General features: G+C 27.3%; 3 protein-coding genes across 4 annotated transcripts in view; 1 reads left to right on the forward strand and 2 right to left on the reverse strand.

The window, feature by feature from the left end:
- Positions 1-632: 632 nt before the first annotated feature.
- LOC119671879 (transmembrane protein 120 homolog) lies at positions 633-5305 on the reverse strand. Of its 2 annotated transcripts, none has more exons than XM_038082701.1 (8): positions 5141-5305; positions 4850-4968; positions 3210-3330; positions 2367-2506; positions 1432-1649; positions 1126-1352; positions 916-1068; positions 633-848 (listed from the first exon to the last, which is right to left on the reverse strand). In XM_038082701.1, exons 1-8 carry the CDS (start codon positions 5201-5203, stop codon positions 723-725), a joined length of 1167 nt encoding a protein of 388 aa, XP_037938629.1. In that variant the 5' UTR covers positions 5204-5305; the 3' UTR covers positions 633-722. The 2 variants fall into 2 exon arrangements, with proteins under 2 accessions (XP_037938629.1, XP_037938630.1); XM_038082702.1 differs by lacking the exon at positions 5141-5305 and adding an exon at positions 3420-3524 and having other exon boundaries at positions 4850-4935.
- Positions 5306-7559: 2254 nt separating this feature from the next.
- LOC119671880 (protein white-like) lies at positions 7560-11189 on the reverse strand. Its single transcript, XM_038082703.1, has 7 exons — positions 11075-11189; positions 9740-9974; positions 9031-9685; positions 8845-8976; positions 8492-8681; positions 8298-8429; positions 7560-8240 (listed from the first exon to the last, which is right to left on the reverse strand). Exons 1-7 carry the CDS (start codon positions 11144-11146, stop codon positions 7626-7628), a joined length of 2031 nt encoding a protein of 676 aa, XP_037938631.1. The 5' UTR covers positions 11147-11189; the 3' UTR covers positions 7560-7625.
- A 180-nt stretch (positions 11190-11369) lies between these two features.
- LOC119667234 (disks large 1 tumor suppressor protein-like) overlaps positions 11370-11672 on the forward strand; it is a 9371-nt gene continuing 9068 nt past the window's right edge. The window contains exon 1 of the mRNA XM_038076525.1: positions 11370-11375. Coding sequence (XP_037932453.1) covers positions 11370-11375 — 6 coding nt within the window. The remainder of the gene's footprint in view (positions 11376-11672) is intronic.

Raw genomic sequence — 11672 nt, forward strand, 5'->3', positions numbered from 1 at the left:
CCTTATGCCCGTGTTTTTTGGCTTAGATGAACCTAGTCCGCTAGGTATTAAGCCTCTTGCTCTAATCTCTCTCACTCTCTTGATTACTGGAATGGTGTTGTATCCGCTGCACGCGGCTGCAATCTTACATATTCATTCCTAAAAGGAGATTGTAGAGGGTTCAAGTCTCACAAAAAAAAAAAAAATTTCTGATACATACTTCAAATTCTTGGTTTATATTTTTTTGAAATACTTATATTTGTGTAGCGAAGCACTAGGTGGATTACATTGTTTGGGGTGTACATAAAACAGAACAAAATCCATATCAGATGAGACAATGAAAAATCCAAATTTTGTTATTTCATTTCTCATTTATTCACTATTATATTCACTATTATTTTAATGATAGTTTTTCAATATTAATAAAACTATATCCTTCGAAAAAATCGTTCAATACACTTCAATCAATATATGCCTATTTTTAAATTATATGTTGCAATGTACATTTATATTTACAAAATATATAAAATGTGACTATAATATATGATGATTTAATAACTTTTTATCATGAAACACAGACAACTTTTAAAAATACGTATCTTTAAAAAATCAGAGTAATTTTAAAAATATTATAAAATTATATAAATTGCTATATATATATAGAAAATTGTGAACTTAAATAGGTGCATATATTAAATGAAAAAAATTTATATGTAACATAACTTTTTATCTTGTGTGAGTAATTAGTCAATCTTTTTGTTGTCACATTCAGTATCATTGGCTTTTGAATCCATTTCTGAACTGGCAATTTCATTATTTTTATCAGTCCTGGCATTTTGAGTTTTAATATCATTTTCACTCATACTATTCTGTTGATTAAAAATAAAAAAATCAGTCGTTAATAATAATTATTTATATATTTCTGTATATTTTTACCCTCATCATTTTACGAAGTTTCATTGATTTTCCCATGCTTTGTAGGCGGTAACGTTCTTTTGCACGTTCACGTATTTTTTGAGGCACGACTAATAAGGTAGTCATTATATTTCCAGTGAAAAGCAACAAAAAGAGGCCACACATAACAGAAACCTGAAGTAGGATGAAATAAATTAGCTTTTGAATAAGAGTAACAGTGTTCTTGCATACATGCCACGGTGCATCAATTGGTTCTTTAGATAACTTATATAGAGTGTATGCATTGTAAGCTTGGAAAGCATAACCAAGGAAAAGAAATGGTATAAGAAAACTTAAACCACGCCACATCCATGAATGAAATCCTTCTATGGTAATGTCCATATTGTGCCGTTCTCCCAATGCCTTCAAACGATACAATAGACCTTTCTGGTAACCGAATTGTAAATACTGAACCATGCCTGTAAAACACGCAATATAATATTGCAAAATACGTACCTATATCACACCTACTCATACTTTTTATGAGTATATACTTACTAATATATGCGTTGAAGTACATAAATTGTGTGCGGAACAATTGCCAATGTTCTCCTTGTGGCCAAACAAGTAAAACACCTGCCGCTACTGTAGAAATGAAATGATGCGCTCGCCACCAACCTTTTATTCTTGATCCATTTACTTTTAAAATTGATTCTCTTATAGTCAAAGTACAATAATACCATACCAAAAGGAAAATATATGCCAACTCAAGTGCCCTAAAGTGTTATCAATATTTTTGAAATATATATTAAATATGTGATTATATTTATTATATTAATTAAGCTTATTAAAAATTTAGCAATTTTAATATTATTTAAAAACCATTTACTTATTCTATACAAATGCTTTGACTGCTAAACACATTTTCCACGCACCGTTAGCGTTTGGATTATTGATTGTTCAATTTCAATCATTAGTTTCAGGCCTTCTAAATTCTTTTAGGAAGGTTTATGTAGTGAGAGTTTGAATTCAACACAGATATTTTAAAAAACTTTCTATCTCAGTCAAAAATACATTTGAAAGACAAATTAAAAACATGAAGAACTATTCCGTTTAATTCCTTGATTCCTTGAGAATGCTTATAGACAACTATATTTCTAATAAAAACGACATTTTGATTTGTTTTTATTGAATATATTAATTGTTATTTAGCATAATTTTGATAACGTCTTAAAATTGCTCAGAATCTTCAGGCTAGTAAAAATAATACTTTTCTTAAACAAATTAAAATGATTTAAACAAAATGGATGCTACTTTTACATGATTGATATGTGGTGTCATCGCGACAATTCACTTATAAATTTAATTTTTTATTTCTATCTCCTAAAACGAAGGTGCCTAATATTTACAAAATAACGGCACAAATATTCTTTAGATTACCATATCTTAACTTACATATATTTTACGGAATCAATGATATAGATTTATCTTACCTGTAGTTAAATATTAAATTAAGGAATGCCATCAACAGTCCTATTACGTTGAGTATTAGTTTAAACTTTTCGTAGTCATCTTTATAGCGTACTTTGTCATTTCTGTTTAGAATAGATACATTAACATCACCAAGAATAATCTGTAATTTCATAAAAGCTTTTAAACATATTCCAGTGGCTATAAGTAAATTTAAAATAGGGGTCTATGGTACTAAAGTAAATTAATGTTAGTTATTTTTTTAACTAACAAAATTACTGAGAATTATTCTCTCTTCTTTAACTTCAATTATTTTAAATATTTATATTTATTCACACAGTCGTACATAAATTGTGTTAATATGTAGCTACCTTAATATAGTTCTAATGTATTAATTTGATATATTTTAAAATTTTCATTTAACAATAAATTTATCCTATAAAAACTTAATATAATAAATAATATAAAATGACATGCTTGCATTGCTCGAGAAGATTGCTAACAAAATTTAATGAAAAAAAAACACGTTAATTTTTTATTATTTTATTGGATATACTTCATTTTAATATGTTAAAGCCTAGTAGGTAGCATCAGATAAGTAAAGATAGAATGAAAAACGTCTTTGACGTTTATATCTTTCGTATATTGAAAGCTATGACTTTCAATATACGGCGCAACATTGATAACACAGATCAATATTGTTCATTTTTGAAAGTAGAACTATTAAATTAAAAAAAAAAATTTCTTTGAGAACTAAACGTCAAAACAAAAAGAAAAACTGATTTGAAATTATTTAGAAATGATTTTTTTATTCTAAGAACTCTTTGTGCTGAATAAAGAAACGATTTTTCTTATATTGTACTTACTCTTAAATAAAGTCCAGATTTTGCAGGAAGAGATTGCTCTATTTCATATAGTTGAGCTTTCCTCTTTAATGTATTTTTTTGAAGTTCGGAAACTCTTTCTTTTTCTTCAGGTTTTTTGAATCTTAAGAAAGCCAGTCAAAAGAAAATTATTTATTATAATTATTTTAAAATGTACACAATAAATTCATATATTAAAAAGCATATCCATACATAATATAAGACTTTTGTTTTATGGTAAATACCATGCGCTTTTCAATAATGTTTTTGGGTTTCTGATTAAATTGATTTACTTGCTTATTGAGTTATTTTATAATCCTAAAATCAAAAATATACGATTGTAATTAATAAGTTAAACTTAATTTTGTAACTTAATTCTATTATTTTTTTTTTTAATTTTGTTATCCAAAATATTTTATTCTTTTATTTGTGACCAATAATATAATATAATAATTTATTAGCGGGCTAATTGATCATTTAAATAGAAATAAAAATACTATAATTTATTTTTATATTTTAAAACAGATTAAATTTTATTAAAATATTTTTCTGATATTTCGACTATCTTCGATAGTCATCTCTTTTTAAATATAAATAATAAATTATAGTTAGCGGACTACTAATAAATTATTATATAAATATCATATACCATACTAATTATTCTTATTGCGATCTTATTTTATAAGAATAATCAGACTTATTAAAATAAGGTTCTACTGTGTGTCGTTTTTCATTTAGTTTTATACTATTTCTAATAGAGAATATCAACAGAAAAAAGGATAATTTAAATTACTAAATAAAAATACAGTTCCACATACATTAAATAACATTCATCATTACTGGACTTATCTAGAGAAAAACAAAATAGTAGAAATAGAATTGTCTCTCAAATTATAAATCAAATATATGTACGTATTTTTAAATAGATTAGATTGAACAGATACTGTAGAAAACGATACAATGTACACATCCTTTCTATTTTTAAATATTCTTAATCGCATTGATTTTAAATCTTAATCTCATTGACTCTAAGTACAGATAAAGAAAAACACTTAAAAGAGTTTTAAAATATCGATTTAGTTTTAACCATAATTTTAAAATATATGGTTTTACAAAGATATTTATATCTGTTGAAGAATAATTTGGATGTATTACGTATAATCGGCATATACATATATATATACATATATATATATTTGTAAAGTAAATTAATTCAAATTCATATGCAAAAGTTCATATGAAGAACACTTATTCCTGAAATTATTAAGCAAATGTACAAAAGTTAAAGTACATTTTTAACGTAAATATTTTTTGATAAGGAAAACGCAAAGAGTTAAATTACCTTAAAAATTATATAGATATTTCATTTCGTTTTTGTAAATTGATAAAAAAAAACAACTGATTAGCAGTGGTAATGACAGCAACAATTTATGTATAGGTTCGGTATCTATGCTGACCAGAAATAAACAATTTATCAACGAGTGTTAACAATTTTATCCATTAGATTGCAGTTTTTTATTGAATTTGAACTTTTGTACTTTGTAATAAAAAAGGTATGAAATAAAGCGAATTACAAAATAAGAATTACAAAATAAGAAATTAAAGAAAATAAAAGTCCAAATTTGAAAATCAACACTACTTACTGTTTCAAAGATGCATTTATTTGGTTTATTCGATAACGTTGATGTTTAATTTCATTAAAGCATTTCTGTTGATGACTATATAATTGTTCCAATAACTCAATATATTTACGATTGCAGTTCTGAAAATAAGAAGTATAGATTATGAATAGATTATATGAATATGTTTTACTAATCACTCTCACTAGTGAAAAATGTTTAATACAAATTTATTATTTGTGCTTTATTAGAAAAATAGTTAAAATAAATATCGTAATTTTACACTTCCATAGTTTACTATAGCTGTTGTATTACCTCAAGCTCCACGAACTCCTTGCCAAGCTCGTCCCACTCATTGCTGAGTGCGTCAATACTCATTCTACTTTTAATTACTTTATTAAAAACGAAAGCAATTAATTATGAATATTTAAAAATGGTATAATTTGTTTAAAGCAATTTGTATTTTATATACGCGTTTATTGAAAATGAAAAAATCAATTTTTACACAAAACGAACCTTACGCGCACAAAATTTGGAAGTAGGTATAACTATATTTTCTTGATGTTCACTTGTTGCTTAATTGATGGCGATTAGTTTTACCATTTTATAGAACGAATAGCGTAACAACAATATGATTAAAGTTTTAAAAAAGCTTTAAAATTTTCCCTTGTTTGCTGACACTGCCACGTTTTTATCAAATAATTTTATAAGACAACTTTGACTTCATAACAACAGTGTGTTGTTTAAATTACCCAGATGATATCAAATATCATAATAGTGTTAAATCGGTGTTAGATTTCTTTCTACTACATTATACTAATTCTTAAAGAATTTCATTAACGTCACAAACACAACGCGCGTTTCATTTGTTTTTTATATACAATACAATTTGTCAAACTCCTCTTCTTTTGAAATTCACAATTCACAATAGAGCCTGTGATTATAAAATAATTTAACATTTATACATATATATATGTTATTTTCTAAATACTATTATTGCGGATATGTACATCATATTAACATTTCAGTTTCCGAATTAATTGAAAAAATTATAGATACGTTTTGTGAAGGAAGATGAATATTTATGATTACATAATATTAGCCGTTATTTTTTCTTTCAGAAAAGCAAAAAAATACTCAAAAGTGAAGCAACAACAATGCTCTTAAAATCTACAGACTTAGGTTTTAGTGGTAAAAAAATTTTGCGTCTTAAGTTTTAGTGCAGCCAAATTCAAAAGAGAGTATATTGTGAGTGTTCATTGGAAATATGTTGCAAATTTTCATCCTTCCGTTAAAATCATGTGAGCATTTCATTTACTAATAAACTCATATACATAAATAAATTAAATAAAAAATATAAGCTAGAAATGCTAACCATTGCGGTTCTAATATTTATTTTGCTTTCTTTTAATTAAATTAATAAATTTTTAATGTTTACAATTTTATATTTCATATTGTACACAACACAATAAAAATCATAAATATGACAAAAACAAGTATTTCAAATATTAGACCTTTTCGGTGGCTCGCAAGTACGGCAAAAAATGCATGTTGGCCTATGTTGGCCACGCGAGTTATTGGCATCACTATTGCAATCTGTCAAATGTTTTGTTTTGACAAACAGCAAATCTTGTATATGTGCATATAAATCAAATATATTTTTATAAAAATATTATAAAATTAAAATGAACAAGGAATTAAAAGGAATGGTAAGAATATTGGAAATTTAAAAATAAAACACTAAGATAAGTAAATTTTTGTAGGTACTGACGATGTTGGGAGAAGAAAGCAACGTTTTACTTGCGTGTATTTCTAAAAAAAATTTTTTACGCATGTAAACTACAAATTAAATGAAATAAAATAAATGTTACTTGGTAATAATTAACATAATAAAAAATTTAATGTGCTTAATACTTACGATTTCTTCATTCTTATTATTTCTTCGTTACTTTTCAAGATTTTTTAAATTTTTGAATTCTGTTTGAATTTTTATTTCCTCAATTTTTGACATTTGATTGCACTATTCGTTAGAATTTTTAATGAAGGTTCACAATAGTTCGCTTATTGCGTTGGTAACATTTTTTTTTTTACTGGCCGATGTGGTTGGCCAGCATAACTATGCTGGCCGAGGTAGAGAAAATAGTGTTGTTGTTTTGTGTACATTGCGGCCAGTATAGGCCTGCATAAGCCAGCAACTTGCTGTTTTTTGCCGTACTTGCGAGCCACCGAAAAGGCCTATTCTGAAATTGATGGCAATTTGTTTCAACCAGACTTAAATTTGTTTTTTACAACTCTGAAAGAAAATATTATGGCTATAATTTAACCATAGTATAAGTAATTGTAAATTATATTTTAACTTTGGTTATTTAATTTTTGTTTCTTTTATATGTATTAAGAAATAATCACAATATCGCTACACGAGAGTAATATTTAGAATTATGACTTGATTTCGTATAAATTATAATTTAATTGCAATTTTGTTAGGTAATAATAACTTGGTCACTACTATTTAATCGCTTTTGAACTGTTCTCGTACGAGAGCGATGTAGATAGATATCAATCATATGACAGAAAATCTATATCCACTCGCAAATCTTTATAAATAAAAATAAACAAAAGATAAATATTTTTTGATTAAAGTCAACAATTTTTTTAATATATTAAGCGATTAGTAGAATAAAATATAAACATTGCTAAAATTTAATTAAATTTGTTTTTACAATAAATTTGGTGCTTAATTTTTGGAATTAATGTAATTAAATCGTATGTAAGTTTATTTTAATATTATAGGTAGTAGGTTTTATTCTTTGCGTCTTGTTCGTAATTTTAAAGCAGCATACGCAGATATCCTAAATATAATAATAAGCGCTATTAATCCCATATAATCGTATATAAAATCATTTATCGAAAAGTTTAGTGTTTCTAATATAACTTTTCCAGAACTGGGGCAAGTTGTATTCGATGAGGTACATGTAATTTCACCAGCTTCTACATCAGACCACTGATTAATTAGAAGCCCTTCATTTGCATAACGAAACCATGATAGATATGATAACCATTTGAAGTATATTGGCACTGAAGCAGAATTTAAAAAAAATCCACCAAAGAGAAGAAATGGGATAATTACTGGAGGTCCGATGGATAATGCCATTGATGTTGATGAACTGCCACAGGATATTAAATAGCCAAAACTAGTTGAAACATTTGCAACAAGAGTAACTAATGCTAGAGCATGTAGATAATGAAAGATACCAGCACGTAATCCTATCATTGGATAAGCAATAGATGTGAAAACAAATGGTACAGTTAAAAAAAGTGGTAGCTCAGCAATAGTTTTTCCAAGAAAATATGTACTACATCTGTAAAGGCGACTTCGCGCTTCCCGCATAAAAACTGGTAATTCTGATGTAAATACCTTAATTTAAGAAACTATTTAATGTTATACTATTATTAAATTTATCTTATCAATTACCGTGATAGTAGCAAAAACATTTTGAAATGTCATATTTGTTAAAAATAAAAAAATCGCTCCATTTATATTCATTACACCCACTTGTGTCAATTGCTGACCTAGAAATATCAGACCTATAAGAACAGCTACCATCTGTAATGCAGTAGATTATAAATGTTTTTGGAAATGTTAAATGATATTTTATATATGCTTACTGTTGTTTGTATAAGACGAACTTTAACCAATAGAGGCTCTTTTAGAACGGATATCCAGGAACGCCAAAGTATGGCTCTAAATTGCATAAAACAAGATGCCTTATATGTAAAATCATTTCCATTAATAATCGGTTGGCCATTTGATTCAGCAGCCATTTTTTTAAAGCTCTGCTCCATACCACGGGACACTCTATAGTAAAAAAAAATATTAAAACCAATAAGAAGTTTTCTTTAGTGTTCTTGATTATAATTTTTATAAATAAAGTACTATATTTTTAAAATATTTGCATTATATTTGATAATATTGGAAAACCTTGCATATAAATATTTTGGCGTTATGATTTTAAATTTACCTTCCTACTGCAAAGTTATCGCAAATTTTTACAATACGTTCACGTGATTCCTGTTCTTTTCCGGGTACAACTGCCAAAATTTGGACATAGAAATCTGCAGGATTATAGTTTGCAGGACACTGTGCGCCAATACTAAAAATTGCGAATATTAAGCTCTTTTCAAAATTGCATTTTTTTGGAGCATACTATGAAAAAAAATCAACTGCCTCTAAAGGAGTGCCCAGAAAGGCTACTCTTCCTTCAGCCATAAGCAATATTTTATCAAAAAGTTCGAACAACTCTGATGATGGTTGATGGATTGTCAATATAACAGTCTTTCCTTTTTCCGAAAGCTTTTTCAAAACCTGCACAACACTGTGTGCCATGAAAGAATCAAGACCTGAAGTGGGTTCATCACATATAAGCAGTGGAGGATCTGTTAGTGCTTCAGACGCGAATGCTAGGCGCTTACGTTCGCCACCCGACAATCCTTTCACACGACCAGGTACGCCAATAATAGTGTTTTGGCATTTACCTAATGAGAGATCTTGTATTACCTGATCGACACGCTCTACTTTCTGGCGGTATGTTAAAGTTCCAGGCATTCGTACCATAGCATGAAATATTAGGTGTTCTCTGGCTGTTAAAGACCCTATGAATAAATCATCCTGCTGCACATAAGCACAACGAGTTTGCATTTCTTTAGCATCTACCAAATGCCCATTTAGCATTCGCATGGCTGAAGTTGATATTTGAACACCTTGTGAAGAGCGAAAGGCCAACGAATTGAGCAACGTTGTTTTTCCAGCTCCAGAACTTCCCATTATTGCCAACAATTCACCAGGATAAGCAACCCCACTTACTTTAGATAAAAAATAAATATTATTAGACCTGAACATTTTATTTTTAATTTTACCATTCTTCAATAAGTGCTTTCTGGGCGCGGGTATGTGACGTTCTTTACATATGGATACTTTAATTCGATTTGCCATTTGTTTCCATGTTGATCCTGGCAAATGAATGGCTCCAAATACATCAAGGTTATACCAAGAGTAAGTTAAATTATCAGAAACGTTCGTATTAGGAACCACTGTTCCATAGCTTTTATTAAAGTCCTTATTAAGTGAGGATTGCTCAAAGGAGCCAGAATTCTGTTTGATATTAAAACAAAAAGGATTTATTCTTTTCTACTCGATTGCATAATTTAATATTTCATATTGAAAGTTAAAAATTCAAAGGCTTAAGATCTAAACTACTCGTTTCTTAAGGAAATTAACCGATTGGTGAGAAATTGTCATCTACAAGAGATTTTTCAGGGCCAATATACTTTGTGTAGCTATTATTGAAGTTCATTAAAAACGAGATTCCTCTTCCTATTAGATGTCATACTGTATAATAAATGATTCATAAAAACGTATTGTTTAAGATTAAGATACAGAATATATCTATGCTCAATTGGTGTTTTTGCTTTAAGATTGCTTGAAATTTTTGTGAATTATAGCTACCACTAACATCTAATTTACTATATTTATTAAAAAAACGATGGAAACACTATGAATGTATTTCTAGTTTATAAGGAAATGTATACAGAATTCTTAAATAAACTCAAATTACGAATAACATTATATTTTATGAAAAAGCTAAATACCGTATATATTAGTGAAATTTGAATATATGTGTGTGATTTCTTCTTATTTACTTTTTTCATTTAACGGATATTAAATTATTTTACTTTGTTAATTTTTTATTACAAAGAAGGGATTTAAAGGGACATTAGGACCGCCCACTTTTTGAAACGTTTTTATGGTTATTTTACATTATATTTCATCTATAAAAGTGGCTAAAGATAATTTTAAAATATTTTTTATTACATTTCTTGAATATTTGTTGTTTGATATTTACTCAATCAATGTTCTTTGGTTTTTATTTAAATTTGTTTTTCTTACTTAATCCAATGCAGTTAAATTTAAAAATTATATCTCTTTTCAGCAACAATCTTATTTGCTTAATATAGTCAATCAATATCTTTCAATATCAATATCTAAATTTCACGTTCCTAAATTCCAAACATAGCCAATTCGATGTGACTGAACGATCCATCAAAAGCATAAATGGTATTTCTGAATTATCTTTTATGTAGTAAATTAGTAGTTAGTAGTATTGAATTGTATATATATATATATATACATATATATGTATACATTATTATGTATTAAGTAATATATACACATAAATGTAAGTTACCACTTACAATATTAAGACTTTCTGCAGATGTTTTCGATTTATCGCTTCGTATTAAAAGTTCTTGATCCTCTTGGCCCATATCTACTATTTTTAGATAAGTAAAATGTTCTTAAAAAGTCTGTGACAAAACACGTTATTTTTTAAAATTTCACACGTTCAGTTAGTTGTATTTAAAAAAATTAAATATATTTTTATAACATATGCTATAAAATAACTATTTTTGCTTGTATGAAGTAAGTATTTCAAGTACATTAAACCAATTTAAAACAAAACTTAAACCGCTCCGATATAGTATTTAACACATGCAAGTACAACAACTTACTAATTATATTTTCCAACTACCTTAATGCACCCACTCTTTTATCTTTATAGGCTTATATGAGTACACCATAATCAAGCAACGAGTGCTTTAATTTAGTTACACTCATCACTGTATATTATGAAGAATACATATGTATATGCAAATATTTGAATTTTGATTAAGCACAAATAAACTTTAAATTTAGTAAACCTTGTTAACAAAAAAATGTTTAATATCAGTATTATATATACAGTTTCCTTATTTATGCTTAGCTGCAAGCAATGGCCCCCATATCCAAATCTTT

This window comes from Teleopsis dalmanni, chromosome 1 (assembly GCF_002237135.1).
Source record: "Teleopsis dalmanni isolate 2A chromosome 1, ASM223713v2, whole genome shotgun sequence".
In the NCBI taxonomy this organism is placed as follows: domain Eukaryota; kingdom Metazoa; phylum Arthropoda; class Insecta; order Diptera; family Diopsidae; genus Teleopsis; species Teleopsis dalmanni.